The 18,585-nt window shown below is 46.3% G+C and overlaps 1 protein-coding gene and 1 non-coding gene across 12 annotated transcripts in view; both read right to left on the bottom strand.

Moving 5' to 3' along the window:
* The window catches only part of PRRC2B (proline rich coiled-coil 2B), a 52,402-nt gene that overhangs the window by 7,597 nt on the left and 26,220 nt on the right, over positions 1-18,585 (bottom strand). For 8 of the 11 annotated variants that reach the window (XR_008469329.1, XR_008469328.1, XM_054221070.1 and 5 more), the window contains exons 14-28: positions 15,994-16,201; positions 15,030-15,246; positions 12,315-14,378; positions 10,577-10,776; positions 9,600-9,745; positions 8,202-8,343; positions 7,496-7,578; positions 6,596-6,787; positions 6,262-6,456; positions 5,741-5,827; positions 4,688-4,792; positions 4,011-4,203; positions 2,635-2,732; positions 1,860-1,987; positions 753-993 (exon numbers count right to left, since the gene is read on the bottom strand). Coding sequence is in view for 9 of the 11 variants with exons in the window: in XM_054221070.1 (XP_054077045.1) it covers positions 753-993; positions 1,860-1,987; positions 2,635-2,732; positions 4,011-4,203; positions 4,688-4,792; positions 5,741-5,827; positions 6,262-6,456; positions 6,596-6,787; positions 7,496-7,578; positions 8,202-8,343; positions 9,600-9,745; positions 10,577-10,776; positions 12,315-14,378; positions 15,030-15,246; positions 15,994-16,201 (4,299 nt within the window). In the remaining 2 variants the exon portion in view is untranslated. The remainder of the gene's footprint in view (positions 1-752; positions 994-1,859; positions 1,988-2,634; positions 2,733-4,010; positions 4,204-4,687; positions 4,793-5,740; positions 5,828-6,261; positions 6,457-6,595; positions 6,788-7,495; positions 7,579-8,201; positions 8,344-9,599; positions 9,746-10,576; positions 10,777-12,314; positions 14,379-15,029; positions 15,247-15,993; positions 16,202-18,585) is intronic. The other 3 variants (XM_054221075.1, XM_054221077.1, XM_054221081.1) reach the window with 2 other exon arrangements.
* Positions 3,672-3,759, bottom strand: LOC128917742 (small nucleolar RNA SNORD62). Its single transcript, XR_008469347.1, has one exon. It is a non-coding gene; the product is annotated as a small nucleolar RNA SNORD62 (small nucleolar RNA).

The raw sequence follows: 18,585 nt of genomic DNA, 5'->3' as shown, positions 1-18,585 counted from the left end.
CTCAGCTAAGTTACTTTCAGGATTAACTCTTTATTTTTAAGTCAGTCACAATGTAAAAATCCCGCTTTAAACAAAAAATAAACCTTAACATGTTGCACAAAATAAATGTAAGATGAGTTTAATGAAAGTATCAAACTTCTCCAGAGACTCAGAACACAGGTCCACACATACAGCTATGCTCACAGTAGGATTCAGTGTCTTTATCTGAACCATGCTTTACAAAAACTTTTTCACACAATGAAATTCTTGCTACAATGACGCCAAACGGATCAGCACAAGTTGTAAGTAAGGCCTGGATAACAAATGAATTGAGAAGACTTATGAGCTTTTTAGTAAGAGGTCCTAGTTACCCTGGAAGCCAAGTTAAACCTGGAGACAATTGTGATTCGGCTCTCAGAAGAGGTACTTTTAGGACAACTATTGCATCACAGCCTCTTATGCATGAAGCACTGCAAGGTTTGATCTGCACAAAACATGTACATCGAGGGCAAGGACTTCCAAGTTACAACATGACATCTCAGCAGGGACAGACAAGTAATTAGCAAGAATCTCATTAAATAAGGTGCTGCACGTTTGAAACATTGCTCCCCAAGAGAACAGAGCCTCTTGGGGAATTCTTTTGCCTCTTTACAAAGAGCTTAGTTTACACAAACACATGACTCGGCACAAATACTAGTTTCAACCCAGTCTCAGAAACAAGTGGCTGTGAAACAGCCTGGACAAGGGGGTGGCTTGCAAGCCCTGCTCCTAACCTGTGTAAGCTGAGAGTCCATCATCTGGGAAGCTCCCATACCAGCCGCCTGGTTTATCTGGCCTTCATAAACCAGCGTCTGGCTTCCATTCATGGGCTGATAGGGGGACCCAGACTGGGTTTTCACCACCTCCAAGGGCTGCATGCCTGGGAAGGCGGAATACGGAGGCTTCAGAGCAGTGCCTCCGGTCAGGACCATGGTGCTGGGTTGAGACAGACTGGGGTGCATATACACCTGAGACCTGGAGAAGAAAGATACACTCAAGTCATTATGCAGAAAACCTTTGGAGACTATAGACACACACACTCTGCCAAACCATATCAGCAAGCAGTTCTCAGACTCTACTAAATTGACAGCTTAGAGGTAAACTGTGATGCCACTTTCCATTTTAGTTACAGCGGTTTTTACTTCCACTCTTAAGCTCTTACAACCAGCCCCTTGTGTTGTAGAAATATTCAACAGAATGACATTGTGTCATATCCAAAATGTATATATCAATATCCTGCACAATAAGCTCTGGGTTCGTAGTAAGGGAGGATTCAGGTTACCAGAAGTCTGCAGCAGTTTTGCAAAGCAAAAAAGAATAAGAAGTTACATATTCAAACAGCTCTAGCAAAATAAGGGGTTTTTTTTAAACCTCAGTGTCTAGGTTTTTGTGGCCTTGAAGGACTATTCTGATCACTCACTCTCATCTCATGCAGGAAAGGGGGTACAGAGTATGATTCCCACAGTCAGCACAACTCTGAAGTGGATGTCTCATTCCTTCAATTCTAGTAAGCAGTTCCTGTAACCAAGTACTGTTGCTGTTAGACTTGTGTTTGATTTCCTAATTTGAATTTGTCAATTTTTTTTCCAAAGTGCAGGTACTTATTCTGTTCTGGTCTTCTGGTTTGTATCTAATAAAAAAAGTTATTTAATTTTGCTATGCAGGTACTCATGCCCCGGGGTACTTATGTGCCCCGATATCTTTGCTCTCCACCTCGGCAACGTTACTAGGGGAAGCAGGATGTCAACAAAGGGGGAAGAGATGAGTGTGGAGTATCTGATCAATGTACATGGCCATCAGGAACAGAAGAGTTCAGACCAGAAGGCAATGGAAGCAGTTACCTGAAGGGCTGTATAGAGCTGTACATCTCCTGGGACTGGGAAACAGGCAGACCACCCCTCAGCCCAAGCTGAGCTTGGGCCTGTAAGGATGTGTGGAGGGAAATGGGAATCTGTTGAGCAGCAGCAGCCTGCAGAAGAAAATAAGATGACTGAGAGGTACAAGAGGAGCCAGAAGCTCTCCCAGGCTGTTAAAAATCCATCAGTTTCCTCCATTAGTCACTCTGTCATGACAATTAGCTGTTCTGCATCTTTACCAAGCCCCTGCATCTTTCGACAGAACAGCAGACACTGGCAGGGGAAGATACTGCATAAACACCCAAGAACGAAGACCAACGCCTGCAAGAGGCATTTGATGGACACATGAGGGGACCAACGTGCTCCACACAGAACAGGCACTGCACTGACAATCCCACCCCTCACTTGCCTGCACTCTTACCTTGAAGGGGCTCTCCCCGACCTTATTAACAACCTATTTACTAAGGCTAGTGAAATTGCTCATCAGTATTGACTGGCTGTGGAATTTACTGAAAGTCACTACCTCATACAGACGCCTCAGCATCTGCTTCAGTTAAGCCCAGTCCAAAAGGGAAAATCCCCCTCAACTCCCTTCAGTTTCACTAACCTGTGACACCCACTGGGAAGGAGCATTCAAGGAACCTAAAGGGAGCCACACCTAAGCTCCTTTGGGCCATCAGAGAAATGAATGACTCCTCATTTCTTAATGCCACCCTGAAGGCTCCTTGAGAAACCACTAGCTAGTTGTACTTTCTCTTACCTGTTGGTAGCTTTGCTGCTGAGGTATTGTCTGAGGGACCAGGCGGGGCTGACTTGCAAACACATGGCCATCCAGATACAGGGGTGGAATATGGTTACCTAAACACCAGAGAAAGCAGGCTGTAAATTCAAGGTACAGGGGAGATACAGACACAGTATGCTGCACAGACCTGCAGGTCAAGACTATGTCCTACTTCTCACAGTGACCATTTCAGCAAGTCAACACAAACATAGTACCCATTCAAAAGAGCCTGTAAAGCTCATGAGTGCACATACCAAAGCCAGCAGCCCACTTACAGCAGCAGGCTTATTAAGAATTAATCACACCTTTCTGTAAGGGGCTACATGTAAACCCAGATTTTCCAGCTCCACAAAGAGAGACAGATACACTAACAGTTCAGGAACCGGTATGCTGCACTCCAAACTGTTCCTAAACACCAGAAACCTGCTCTGCAATCACCTCATCTTTGCAGCTAGGAGGGACAGAAAGCACAAACATGATGTTTGAGACCTTCACTCAAGAGACCATATTCACCCCAAGGGTGGCAACAATTAGAAAGTGCTGTGCTGCTCCTGTGGTTCTGTGCAGATCTGATCTGAACCACGGGATTTACAAGCAAAATTGGGTGTGTGGGGGGGAGATCAGCTGACTCGGAACAAACTGTTTTCCAAGTGGAAGCTACTAAGAGTCACTACAGTGGCCAACTCACTATCGCTTCTGCCCGGTGTATTCCACTCCATCCTTGAATTGGGGAGTGAGAAGGACAGCGCATGCACAAGAGGTTCTTCGGGATCCAGGAGTCAGAGAATCCAAATATATTTGCTTTTTCCAAATGCTCTCCTTAATTATACACACTATCTAACATGACTGAGCTTAAGCTTTCCCTCTAACTGAAGGATAGCCACACCTTCCCATCTCCCAGAGTTTTGCAAACTGTAAGCAAGTTTTTATTCTGCACAAAAAGCAGAAGGTGCTCAGAACCTGCGACTTAAATAGCAAAATGAGCAGAGGTATGGTTGATATTGGGGCTTTTGAAGTCTCTCAGCCATCGGTTTCTTCACTTCCCTTCTATTCTATTGAGCGCACAGTGAAGGGTAAGCAGGATCTATTGAGACATCACAGAGACTTGCTGCTACTACACAGAAAGTTGTCCTCGTGCTAAGTTTATATCAGTCACACTCAAGTAACATTCTCCAAAGCGGGCAGACGGTCCCTCTTTCTATCTTGCCTCAATTGCTGTTAAGAATCTGTTAGATACCAGCCAGACAGTTACTTCACTTGGAAGCCCTTCTCACCATGCTCTTCGTCTACTAGAATCTGAGGATCCTAGATACCAACCAGACAACGCAAACACTGCTGCTGCAGTTTGCAGGTACCTGGAATAGATGCAGAAGGTGCTACGGACGCCACAGGCATAGGAGGCATAGAAACTCCACCAAAAGAGCTGTAGCTGACACCGTTGGAAGCTCCAACACTGGAAGGAGGCTGGATGCCTGAGCCTGCACCTCCTGGGGAGTTCTGTTCTGGTAAACTAGGAGAGTTTTCCCAAGCTTTACGAGCAGACTCCATCTATGGAAACGAAGGACAATAACTACAGACAGTTCAAATAGGGAGGACAATACTGAAGCCTACAGTTGCTCATCTGTGACCTGTTAGTTGAAATTCAATCTAGTCTAGTCATAGCAGAAAGCCGGCAGGTCTCAGGTCAAGGGGTTTCACACCAATTTCCAATGGGCAAGCATCCTTCGCAAACACTCAGTCCCCTTTCGGATTTGCTGAGCTTTTGGGGTGGTGGTGTTTTTTGTTTTGGTTTAGTTTGTTTCTTTTTGTTGTTGCTGTTTGTATGTTTGGGTTCTTTCATTTGTTCTGGGGCCTTTTTGCCCATGTTAAACAGCATATATGCACAACTTTTACAGAAGCTAATTAAAGATTTAGCAGTACTTAACAGAACACTCTGGGAAAGATCTCTCCATCCTCACTACTCTCTCCATACCCCACTACACGGAGACATGGCATCCACACCTAGGACAAACACGCATGCCAGTTTGCTTACCTTAAGGGTAAGGTCTGCAGTGGGGAAGGACATCGGGTTCAGGCCAATGCACCGCTGGAGGTGATGATCTCTTCGTAGAATGGGAATGGACTGCGTTAACCCTGCCTGAGGGGAGATTCGTAAATGGTGAATACTTTATAAACTCTTCCGAGAATGCCATGAGCTACTAAGGCTGAGAGACTCAGCTGGTAGCTCTAGTAACTACACCTCAAAGGATTTAATCCTCAGTGGTACTGCAGGTGTTAACCATGATCCATTCTGCTGTTGGAGTAAGTGAAGCTTCGGTGATGTGCAATGACAACTTCTATGTTGAGTTACACCAGCTTCCACTTAAGCATCAATTTGACCCAGTAACTTCAATTTGCAGAAGAGTTCCCCCTCCTGTCCCATACTTGGAACCTACCTAAATTTCAGACAAAACTTGTTTCTGAAAGAGCACTTCTGAAAAGAAACACCTTTTAAGACAAACCTCCAAAATCAAACAGCCTACAAAGACATTTCAAAAGCAGCTTTGTGAGTTTTCTCACATTGCCATCCACAGCTGAACCACAAGCTGGGCTTTCAGTGTGGTCGCTCTTTCACATATTATAATGAAATACTCAAATGGCTGGAAGAAGCTAGGAAACCTCCCAAAGGACCTGACTAACAAGTTCTCTGCCTTGCTGTGGCAGATGAGACCTTCTGAGGAAGCCATCAGTCTGGGCCCAAACACACCACTATTTGCATCATGTCCATTACCAGTACTCTTTCGTGTCTCACAGGAGGAGAATGGTGATCTCGGAGATCTGCAATACCTCTTGGTTTACACAGGTCACTGAATGATAATGGAGCTAGTCCCCATGTCATTTCTGAGCTAGTGATGCTCATTCTATCACGGTACCTTGAGGGCACAGATTTCCATTATGGATTTCAGTCACATGTGCTGCCTAAGCTTTAAGTGTGAAGTCAACTGCAAAGAAATATGCTTGCTCTCTTTGGAAGCATCTGAGGTTTAACTAAGGAGCATTTCCAATTAATCAATGCCAACAAAACAAAAAAAAAATAAATACTTACATTACTGGCCAAGGCATCCTGCAATTTGGTGACTGGGTTAGCTGCAGTGCCAGAGGCAGAACCAGGTGGCAAGCTGAAGTCAGAGTCCTGAAAAATCAAAACACACAAAATTCAAATCCAGGGCCAAGGGCCACCCGTCTGCTTCTCATGGTTAATGACTTTAGCCTGAATCATGACACTAGAAACTAAAGATTGTCCTCCAGTAAGCCTTGCTGAAAAGAACAAAAAGACACTTCTCAGCACGCAGCAGCAGGCAAACCCCAGAGGCACACAAAGGCTTAGATGGCCATATTTTTGTCCCTCACCTCTGTTACCACCCCAGCTGGTCCCTAGGATAATATTTCCAAAAGGGTATTACACGTTTGCCAAGACATCTTGAGTACCCGGTTTGTGTCAGTAACAAAATCTAAGGCAAATCTACAGCTGGAAGCTTCCTCTAAATAATCCTTCTGCCTCAACCCACCTTTCATATCTCAACAAGCTCAAATCACCAAGAAGATAAAATTAAATTCAATCCTCACTTTAGGATTTACTCCAAATTCAATGGGTGGCACAGGAAGTACAGAATCCACGTGAATTTCCACCCCGTTAACAGGGGGAATATTCCCTTCCAGCCGTTCCGTTCCCTCCGAACCCTTTCTGTTTTTCAGGGAGCGTTCGTTGCCGATTGGTCCAGGCTTGTGTTCCTTGTTCTGTCCTGAGCCTTGATCTGAATCCTTAACAGGAAAGCAGAGAGGCTGAGACACAAAGACTGAATAACCCAATCTCAAGCCTTAAAAACGCTATCAAGAACAGCACAACCACTTCACAAGATCTCTCACTATGTGCTCTGGCTTGGCTGCAAATCCAGATTACCTTTTTATCAGATTGCTTCTGCACTTGCTCCTTCTGGCAGTCAGGCTTTGGGTCGACCAGGCCAGCCCCATTCATCTCCTCTGGTTTGAGGGTGCCATATGGAGAACTGCGCTGAGAGGAGGTAGCGGAGGATTCCCGAGACTCCGCGCTCAAGTCAATGCCACTATCCCCCTGGCTGCCTTTAAAACCCTGCTATGCAAAGCACGAAATGTGTTAAAGCCCCGGACTCCGACCCAGCTCCACAAAGGAGGAAAAAAAATCCCAGAAAACAGCAAGACCATGTCCCCTTTTCAAATCGCATTCTTGGTTAACTGCAAAGGAGTTGGGCCTGACCTGCAGCATCCCTGGGCTGCTGCTTCAGCTCTACACAACTCTGAGACAGGTTAACCAGTGCGCCAACCACACCATGGCTTTAGAATAAGGAAAAAGTGTCCCACACAGCAACCAGGCTGAGATTGCCAACCTCATTTCACTTGTGACCCAAACCAGATTTGAATGCTGGTCTCCAGAGGTGAAGCATTCAGGAACCTCCTCCGCCCTCCCTGCATTAAGGCTACAGCTACACACTGCTCACAGGCATCAGGCACACAAACATGACCTATGGGATTCCACCATCCTCAACCACACTCTGCGTCCAGGTCGGAGCATAACCCTGGAATAGCTCTAGCAGACAGTTACTCCAGATTTATACCCACATGTAACACCAAGCAGCGCTTGGCTCCCTAGGTCAAGATTTGAGCAGCATCAAGCTAAAAGATCAGAATTGCAAAGAGACAGTTTAAAATTGCACAAGCAGAGCTGAGAGTCGCTAGGCACAGATGGAGCAATGAGAAGCATAAGCCACCTATGTTAATATTTTATACACACAATACCTGAAATGGCATACTGGGTGCCACTTACCTCAGTGGTGCTAGATTCAGTACCATTGAAGGTATTTACAGGCTTGCTCCAGGAGTCACTGCCAGGAGACTGAACGGAAAGAGCTGGAAGACAACAGAGAGCAGGGTGCTTAGAACACAACTGTGAGCACATCTTGTATGCTGTGCATGTTACACTATTAACTTTCCATTTCTTGACTTGAGATAGGACATTTTCACCATTGCAGAAAGCTAGTGTTGCCTAATCAGCTGAGACATGATACAACAGAGAGAACACAGGGTATGGAGAGCGAGAATAGAGAGCAGCGAAGAGATTTCTTTGGGAACATGAAAACAACAGGAGAAAGAAAGGGCAGAGATAGAAATGAGGGAAGTACTAGCTATTCAGTGCTAGACGATGAGAAAACAGAGGAAGGCAAAATAAGAAAATGGCTGAAGTAGATCCAGCCCAACAGGCTAGAAAATGCTATACAGTAGGATCTCAATGTTACACAAAGATTCAAGAAATAGATTAGGAGACTGACATGGTCAACAACAGGAGGAGGCTGATTGAACAGTGTAGCTTTGAACAGATGTTACTCCAGATGCCTGCTAGCTCCCCTCCCACTTACAGCATCAACCAAGAGAAGGTTGTCTCCTCTTAAGCACGGACACCCTGTCCTTCCTGCACACACCAGAGGATTCCCTAGCTCTGCAAAACACTTCGGAACAGACAGACCCAAACTCACCTGGACTGTTGCTCTCCCAGATCTCTGTGCCCAGGCTGTTTCCAGACACTGTTACATCACTTTGCTCCAAGCACAAGCCGTTCTGCTTCTTAGCAAATCGAGGAGGAATGCGAGACTGAAGGACACGGGCCTTAGCTGGTGCCTGAGAGAGAAAAGGCACAGGCTGTAAGACCTGTCACTGCACTGGGGTAACACGGCCTGTTCTGGCAAGTTCAAACACTGGATTTCTACATGGTGTAATGTGAGAAGCCCCTAACTCATGTAACAGAACAATACAAAGTAATTCCGACTGCCCCCCCGGCCTTTTTTTTTTTAATGGACCCTGTGGCTACAGGGAGATTCCCCCAGTCAGTGAAAAAAGCTGCCTTCAGCAGCATCAGGTTTTTGTCTTTTGGGGAGTTGAGAGGATAGGATACAAAGCAAAGCAAAATTAACACTACAACAGACTTGCTCTGCTTAATTCCTCTCTTTTACTCCAGCTACAGCAAAATCAATTAATAATTTCACAATACAGAGATGGCTCTTTCACAGAGCCAAGATCTGAACAGAAAGAGAAGCACATACCTGCAACTGCAAGACCTTTCCCACTGCACGTTCTCACATTGTCTTCAGCTGAATTTTAAATATGCCAAGCAACCAGGCTTTTGTAACTTTGCTTGTGAGACTCTCTGAACCAACCACAAGCTCTCCTTGTCAGGAAGACATTTCCAAACAAAGCTTTTCATTTGCATTTAGTCCTCCAGATTTCACTAAGTCTCCCTTCACGTCAAAATATTCTCGTATCCCCCTAGAATTTGCAGTCTTCCCAATATGTGTAGATAAATGCACCCTTCTTAAACATTACTTAACTAAGCTATCGACACTGCAGTCTTAAATTTTTTCTTGTAAATCAACTCCTTTATCCTGTTACGAACATTAAATTGTCAGCGCTGCTTCCAGTTTGTTAAATGCTTTCTGGTCAGGTGCCCAGACACAAACATGACACCTCCGGCAAGGAAGCTACCACACCCTGCTCTACCAATAACCCGTTGTTGACACAGCAAGGGCGCAGAGGTCCTCCACTGCTCACGCTGCCCAATATCCCACCAACTACAGCCAACCACTTGGCTTAGCGAGCCCAGTTGCTTTGGATGAGGATCGCTTTAGAAAACCCTCCTTAACTCACAAGTAACAATTCTGCTAGAAAACAAGAACAGTCAGAAATTTAACCATCCATCCTTTTCAAACCAATGGCCCCTGCCTATCAAAGCCAAAATGTGTTTCCTGGGCCTAATACAGGATTTATCCTGCTTTGGGCAACTGCATGTTTTTCTGATTATCCACTCCTGGGGGCCTGTTCCTCTGGCTGCACTCCAAATAGCTTATCATGTTAAGATTTTTCTGCCTCCCACTCCTCACCTGAGCAGCCTGTTCCTTCTTCCTTCGCTCCTCTTCCAGCAGACGACGCTGCTTTTTAGTAAGAACCTCAATGAAGCCTTCACCTGCCAAAGAACCTACTTCATTCTCTTCCGCTGTGTTCGACACCCGATTATCGATGATGGTACCTGAACAAAGCATATACCAGGAAGAAACTGTGCATATGTGAACGCATATAAAGCTTTATAATTGCACTAATTTAAAGAATGCATTCCAAATGGGATCCATGCTACAGGCAAACCAGTTCAGCCGGCAGCACTGCACCTAAGCTTTGAAAACTAAGCCAGGGTAGTCTGTTGACATGTACCAGTCACTTTATCCTGCAGAGCTTTGCTCTCCTCTGCCTCAATATAAGCATGCTCCAGCTGGGAGAGCTTAGGAACATGAGCTGTGTGGTAACTCGGGTAACTTTGGGTATAGTATCAGTTGAAACAAACCTCACACCTTTCCAAATGCTACTACTAAGGACAAAGCAGGTACAAGTACTTTTGAAAACATACCCATCACCTCTGGATGTAAAACCTCAGTCCTACAAATGTCAAAAAGCTGAGCTGGCCTAATGCTAGCGGTTTCAGACTCATTTCTTGCCTTCTTGCCATGAGCTCAGACTCAAATTCACCACTCCGGATGCTCTTTCAACTTCCTTTGTGCTACATAAGGTATTTTGGGCTTGAAATTTAACACTTTAGAAATGTGGAAAAATCTTACTTTCTCCCTAAAACCAAACTTTCTATAGAAGAGACATTAGAGAGACTGCCGGATCTGGCTGATAGTTTGCGTTTAAAATTTAAAGCCATCTTTGTCTTCCCTGTTTAGATACACTTCAGTTTCTTGCTTGTGTAAATTAATGGAAAATAATCTAACCTGATAGTTAACATTATACTGGATTGAATGAGCCTTGCTCAAAGTTGTCACAATGTACTATCCCTTTTAAAAAACAAATGAACTAAGGCACTCACTTCCGTAGCTCAGTTCAAACTGTGACAAGGCCTCTCCCTTCTCGCTTGCTCTCTGCGCAGTGGATTTGGGCTCCTTCTCTGTCTTTTTACCTGGCCCCTCAGCACTCTCCGAGTTGCCATGGGAAGCCCTATCCAAGCTGTAAATGGAGTGGCTGCTCCCACCACTGGCGTTGCCAAGGCCCCCTCCTTCTTCTGGAGATCTACGAGGAAAGAAGGGAAAGGAATTAGATTTGTCACTAGAAGATGAGTAAAAGTAGCAAGAAGAAAACATATGGGCTGTGTTTTCTTTGCCAGGTTTCTAATCACATCTCATCCTTCCCTAGCTTTTGCTCAACTGAAGCAGACATTAAATTCTGAGCACAAAACCCATTACAAGGATGTTACTGGGCAAGTGGGATGGAAACAGAACAATACCTGTACTCATGAGTCAACCAACGTGCTGCCCCCGCAACAATATATTACCCTAGCTTGTCCCCACAGGGAGAGCTCTGTGCTTCTATACAGTGTCTCCTACCCTCCTATGACTCCGCTCTAACAGATCCCCTGCCCCTCCTTGCAATTAACACGCATTTATTCACAAGCGCCAGGTGAGGGGAAAGGAGACGGCGAGAGCCTGACGACATTGAGAAAATAAAAAAAGTTTTATTTTGTTTCTCCCGTGTTTTTTTTGCTCCTTTGACCACCATCCACCCATAGCTCCCCAGCATGCAACTCACAAGACAGACAGGTTGCGGGGGGAAGCTTCCCCCTTCCTTTACTTTCCCTTTCTACCTGCATGCATCTTTCCATACATCAGCTCTCCTCTCCTTTAATTCCACATAAACTACTATTACTTACTACATCAAGGAATTGGGGGACATGGGTCATAAGAGGACAGAAAAAAAAAACCCAAACAAGTTGGCTATTTCTCAGTGCTTTAAACCCAATACAAAAAGACCCTTTTTTCTTCTTTGCCTGTTAGAGGATAACAAGGAAGCTGTCAAACTGGCCCAGAACCAAGGCCCACCTAACCCAGCACCCTGTTGATCATCAGATTCTTCACAAGACACTTGCAAGGAAACACTTAAATCCCTGGTGTCACAGCTGTTTTAAAATACTCTGAGGAGGAACTCCTCCTACCAGGCTAGGAACACACAGCACTGCTTGCCATCTATCACTGGTCTCCACTAAGGTCTAAGAAAATATTTGCTCAGGCAAAGCTAGGGCTGGCAATGTCACACACTGCACTCATGCCAGAAACACGCTACTAGGAATCCAGGATAGTGATGCTCAGTCTGCACAGCTCACAGCAACTCATCCCAGGAAAACCCAGCCCTCACTTCTGTGCGCTGCTACACTCCACTAGGGACCCATGATAGCAGTGGAAGGACACAACAGCTTTAGAGTAAACGAAGGAAATCCTGGTCCTTATCTTTCATGCCTCTAATGAGAGGCAGTCAAGAGAGTAGAGAGCTGCCTTGGCACAAAACTTATGTCGACAAGAGCAGCACACGTCAAGCCCACAGTGTCTCAGCAACTTCCATAAACCTGAATTCCCAGCACTGAAGCAAAGGCATCACTTGTTTGTAAAACTGACAACGATGAAGCCCTTGGGTGTCATAAGGCTGGATTAACAGTGCTGGAAGTCACCCGCACTACATAAAAAGAAACACAGCCAACAGCTCCTCACCCACAGCCCAGCCCTTCTGCAATCCTCCGATAACAGATGAGGTATCTGTACATCAGAATGCAACTCTACCTTTTGCTTTTAATCAGTGTCCCGTTCTGCTGGCTGTCGTATCTGGAAGCTGCTCCTACACCAGTCCTGACAGACTGCTCCACAAACCCTGTTGGCTCGGTCTTGCGGCTCTGCCTGTCAACAATCGGCCTTTGGCTTGAGAAGCTCCTCTTTGCTAGCTCCCTCTTCTCTCCCAGGCTTCCGTTCCCGAGGCCACTCTCTAGCTGGCCTTCGCTCTCTGCAACTCCATCTCGCCTCTCCCGCCGCTCGCTGAAGTCGCTGCTTTCAGATGCTGTCTCCCACTCCTCATTGGCGTGGTCGGATGAGTTCTGGTAGGACAGCTCAGGAGACCGTCTGCCCGAGATGGTGCTCTTCTCTGGGGTGGTCAGCTTGGGTCTTCCAGGCCACTGGCTGGGCAGCACGTTGGGGACTCCCTCCTCAGGGTTCCACTGGCCGACTGATTCCCTCTCTTGCCTGAGGCGCCTGAATCTTGGTGGTTTGTCCTGGCGGGGGGGACGCCTTCTCCTGAATGGCCTGTTTTCTATGTTCTCCTGATCCGCAGAGTAATCTTCCTGGAAAAAGTGCCTTTTGTCATCCAGATGGCTCTCATCAAAAACCCGGCTAGAGAAGGAATCCACGTGTTTATAAGAATCCTGAATGTACTCCCTGTCGGACTGTTGCCTGCTCCCAAAAGTGTCCGATGGAGAGGTGTGGCTGTACTCCTGCCACCCTGCTCCCCCACTCCTGCCTTGCCACTGGGTGGGCTCCTTACCCATGAAACCCCTTCGCCCATAGCCAGAGTTGCTCAGTCTTGGTGGCAGTGATCTCCCAAAAGCTCTCGGGGCCCTCATCTTAGGATCCAGACTAGTGTGATCATCTGAATAGATTTTGTTGGACCTCCAAGATTCTTTGAAGTCTCCCTTTTTCAAATCGCTGTCCTCCCTGTCCAGCACAGAACCTTCATTGCTGTTCTCTGATCCTCTCTGCCGGCGACGCTTGGGGAGCTCCTCGTATTCTGACCCTTCACTGTGTGTCTCACTTGCAATCCGGCGCCTTGGTTTGCCTCTGGGGAAGTCCTCTGGCTGGTTGAACTCCCGAAGCCCTCGCCCTCGGCTACTCCGCTGGTTGTTATAGACTCCCCGGCTGCCCACAACAGTGCCTCGGCCTCTGAAAGTAAACTCTCTGAAGCCTCTCCCTCGCCCACGCCCCTGACCTCTCCCACCAAAGGCTTGTTCCTCATCAATGAAGATCCAGTTGTTTCTTTTCGTGGGAGGTAGATCACCAGACTCTCTGCATAGCTTGTTCTCCCAGGTTCTTTCTGGCTTCTCTTCCTCCTCCTCTTCCTCCTCTTCCTCTTGAGATTTCTCAGCCTCTCGGGCAAGGCTGGCTTGGGAAGAACCTTTGTCATCCAGCAGATAGCGTGTGGAGTTCAGTAAGGCTGTAGAATCATCTGACTCATTTTCTACTTTCTGAACAGCTGCCTTCTCCTTCAGTGGGCGCGAGGTGTCCTCGCCCTCCAGTTTAACCTTCTCGATCTCCTTCTCCTTCTCTTCCACCTTGAGGGCTTTCAGGACTGGTTTTTTTATTGGGCCTGATCGCCGTGTCCTCCCCATTTGCTCCTGGTGCTGACCACTGGTGTTCCGGTTCTCAGGAGCCCACTCCGTTGTCTCTTCAGCCGGCTGTTTGGTATTGGCTCCTTCTTTCTTCCACGGGTCAGCATTGAATGACTGCTCATCCCTGGGCACTTCTTCAGCAACCTCTGCTGCAGTCTCTGCAGGTTTCTGATGGTGGCTGATATCCCAACCATTATATTCAGGCTTCTTCTCTGCTTGGATAAAATCAGGCTCCAGAGGTGAACACCTCAAGTTTGCATGGCGGTTACCAGAAGTAGAAGTTTCCTGCACGGTCTCCTGATGCTGAAACAGGAGATCTTGGCCTATCCTCTGAGACGACAGGCAGCTGTCAAAGTCTGCTTGGGCCTTCTTGTCAAAAGCACTCAAGTACTCCTCCCCTCTCTCCTCAAAGAGATCTCGCTGGGTGCTCAGACCCTCTGGCCTTCCAGAAGGAGGAGAGTAACTGTCATTCCTGAGAAGGAAGGAAAAGACAAACAAAAGAAAGTCAGCTAACACAGAGGACAGCACAACTCCAAGGCCTCATGCTGGGCACAAGAGGTGGAAACAAATAAATAAATTAGAGTTTGTTCTAAATCATGAGGAATGAGCCTATAAATACCTGAACGCTGGGCAGATCTGCTGTGGCCCCAGGCTGTACTGCCTTCTTTGTCAAATCAACGGATGATAAAGAAGGCAGTTCCTATGATGGGCAGCAAACTTAAGAAATAAAGGGAGATTCAGCCTCCAACATATGTGGAGATTTGAAAACAAGGAACTGATTTCAGAAAGTCCCAAAAAATTAGGAGACGAACTAGAAAGTATCAGAATTTTTGACTTGTCGTTTTCTGTACCTACCCACGTAGGTGACAAGTGCCTCTCTCCTACCGAACAGGCTCCAAGCTGGTCAACCTTGACCGGCATCAGATAGAAAAAACTCTGAATAGCTCAGTCCATAAGCACCTCCACAACTTAAACACTCAAGAGTGTTAAGGGTGCTACCAGATCAGTACTCGGCCTGTTCAGAGGTATCTTTCGGGTCAACTCTACACCTGCTTTTCAGTAGGAGATGACTTATGGCAGCACCTCCCATCGCAGCATGAGGACAGGGGAGTTCTGCACTCACCTGGCATGCAGCCCCTCCATGGTCATGTCAGCCTGTTTTTGATGTGACAGGGAGTATCCTTTGCTCTGCAGAGATGTGTAGCTCTCCTGGCCCCACACTGGCACAGGGTCCAAGGGAGCACTTTTCCTTTCCACCTGCCCTGCCTGACAGTTCTGATCTTCAGACCGACAACTGCTTCCTCCAATGGAGTCCTGCTGAATCATGGGCTTCATAATTCCTGGTCACAAAAGAATTCATATCATTAACACTAGGATCTCGCAGCCAAGAAGAATTAGCAACCTGCTGCTAGCTTGACCCCCCTTCCTTCCAGGGCAGCAGGCAACTGCAGCCATGGAAACCTTTCTGGTAGAGGGGAGACTGTTTGGGAAATATACATCTGGGAAATACACCTGGAGTAATACAGAAGGTGACACAGCTTTCAGAGCCCAGCCTACACAGAACGCTACACACCATCACTGGCTTGGAAGCAAGCAGGTGTGTGAAAACGAACTACAAACTCAAGGGAAAGATTTATACATCCTGATGTTTATATTCACACCTCTGAAGATCAGAAACAAGGCAGGAAGGTGCTAGGAGCACACAGCTCAGGAACTACAGCATTTTTCCATCATGTTTCTTGAAGGGGGTCTATTAAGATTTCACATGATTACAGCAACCCCCAAACTGATCCTTCTCCTCCAAAGGGCAAAATCTGCTTTTACACCCAACTAAGGCTCCAAAGCTGTTAGGGAAGATCTCCCATTGCAGGGCAGGGCAGCAACAGGCAGGTGTCTTCCCTCCCAGCCTCCTTTGTTCCCTCACCAGCCCTCACTACAACTGACTCCTCCTCATCCCTAGAAAAGGTCAGTCACAGCCAGCCAAGATGCAAAGTCTGGACAGAGGTAAGATGGGTAAAGCACTGCAACTTTCCAGACACGGACCAACCGAACAGCCACGGTAAAGGGAAACACTGAAAACACCTTACCTGAAGGGTGAAGGGCTGAAGGGTAGAAATCCACAGGGGCACGACTCTGGGCCATGCGAGGGTCCATATAAGAGGGCATCATCATCCATCGAGGATCAAAGCCAAGCATCTGGGGGTGCGGCGGGTAGAACGTCCGTTGGGGATGGGAATGGGATGGGGGAGGATAGACTTGCTGCTGCTGCCAGTGCTGCATCTTGTACAGCTGCTCCTGCAGGGAAGAGGGATGGGCCATTTGACACAAATGGTCACGGTGCCAGGAATGCCATTTGCGAACTGGCCAGCCGAAGGGGAACACATTCTATGTGTTAGAGGCTCAGAAACAGATCAGATGGGTGGGTAGAGTGGATAAGGGAAATTCGCTACCAACTGGGAACATGGCAGTTGTTCTTATCTCTAAATACCCAGAACAGCCAGAATAAGTTGCAGGCAGAAGTGCAGCCAGAATCTCACACCGGTATGGGCCACGCTACACGGCCATATGCAAGGGATCACCTTCAAGACTGGAGTTTGCATTTTCTCAACACTTCTATAAGATCCAGGACGGTTTTCCAGTCAAACAAATTTCCTAATTGGAACCAAATACTTTAGAAGATGTTCTTCTTTGGAAGAAATGCAATTATAAGTTATTTAGTGCGCATATATTCGTTCTACTCCTGTTAGCTGAACAATTAGATAAGAACAGAGAGCTATTAATATTTTATAGTATTTTCTGCGCATCCTCTAGAGATGGGTGACACCCTCGCATTGTTTCCCATCTCCATGTGGCCAGTCCACCTTCCTTTAGCTGAAGACTGTCATGATGTTAATCTGATTTGACATTTAACTTTTGCCAAAGGTCCAAGAAGAACCTATATTTGAAGGGAACTTTGTGTATCAAAGAAAGCTTTCAAAAGGTAAACAGCTCCAATTAACATGAAATATGTCTATTTACCTGTCAAATTTTCCACCACATTTTCTTACTAAGCTTATAATGGTGTCAGATACTGTAACTGTTTATAAAAAAAGCCAATCCCCTACCGCAGACCAAGAGAGACACCCTTAAATCTGGGCCTGATGCATCATTATGGCAAGACAGAAACTCAGATAAATGCAAAGATTATATCAGAGTTATCTAGTGCTCCAGTACCTTGGAGAAAATATTTCATTAATGGTACCAACACTACTATTTTGTTATTTTCATGGAACCATTGCCACCAAAGCAGCAATACAAGTCACCCAAAATACAAACTGCCTCATACATACTAATGACACAGTGGATAAGAGAAATTAAAATGAAAATTTCATGTTCTTCCAGTAGCAATAACCTGCAGTATTATTAGCACGACAGTAAAGGCATCCAATTCTTTTTAGTTTAAGAGCATCTCTTTTAAAGAGTAACATTAGCAGTGTTTGCTGCTGTACATTTGAATCACGAAAATGTCAACTGCCCAGTAACAAGCACAGGGCAACATTCATAAAAGAGCAATTACTGAGCTTCCAAGCAAAAGCCAAATGTGAGCTCTTCACTAAGGTTTGCAGCATCGTTGATTATATCACATTTCAACTGGTTATTCTATGAAGAATGGCAATTAACTTTGCATTATCTCCAGCCTGAATATTCTGCCCTTTGGTTTGACTCTGCTGCCCTAAGGAGGCCCATTGCATCTAGAAGAAGAGCTGAACAGCGCGTACGGCATACAGCACTGTAAAGCTGGGCAAGATGCAAGACACATAAAGCAGTTCAGGCTGGTCTCTCAAAACCCCAGAAGAGAGTTTTCAATAAAACAAAAATGAAACAGTGAAGACCAAACATTTATGATGCAAAGAGAGTAATGATTTGGAAGAGCCTCACAGAGGAAAACGTGGCTAGACAGAAGATAAGAGCAGATGTAGGAGACAACCACTCAACAAAGGCAGGAGGTGGAACGAGAAGGGTGCTGCTTCACAACCCTCACGTTCAGTCCAGAAGCAGAGTCCTACCACCTGCCAACCTAAGCATAGTTTGCCCCTGGCAAGCAAACAGCTGCCCGCACCTAACAGGGTAAGGGCACAGCAAGTGCAAAGTAAAATGGAAGCAGCTGGTCCCCAAAGGCTTTCCTTTCCCTTGGCCTGCATATTCATCTCCCTGTCACTGCAGCAGCACTGAAGAACAGTGTCTCTCTCATCCTGTGCCAGGGAATCAGAACAGATGTTCACCAGGTTCAGTGCCAGCCAAAGGCATCAGAGACTTCACTAGATCAGGCCTACAGCAAGTACCAAGGTAGCCACAACTGCTGTCTTGACTTTGGACGTGGGAAGGAGAATATCCCCAGCTTCTCCTGCATACACACATTTGCAAAACAGAGCTCTGCTACAAACTACATAGTCCTAAGATTTCACATTATCAGGAGACACTCAGACAACTGTACAAGACAAGTCAACATTTCTGACAGCTGTGTCTATTTTTCTCCCAGGCAAGTGACAAACCTGGCCTGCCCACGCCTCTCCTCAGCCACAGAAAGCCCTAACCACAATAGCTCCAGCATCACAGGGTGGACGTAAAATTCATGAAACATATATAGAGCCCTTTTACACCTGTCAGACAGGATACACGTGTGATCAAATGTACTGAAA

This window comes from Rissa tridactyla, chromosome 14 (assembly GCF_028500815.1).
Source record: "Rissa tridactyla isolate bRisTri1 chromosome 14, bRisTri1.patW.cur.20221130, whole genome shotgun sequence".
Lineage (NCBI taxonomy): Eukaryota > Metazoa > Chordata > Aves > Charadriiformes > Laridae > Rissa > Rissa tridactyla.
This window is presented reverse-complemented; position numbering and strand designations above follow the sequence as displayed.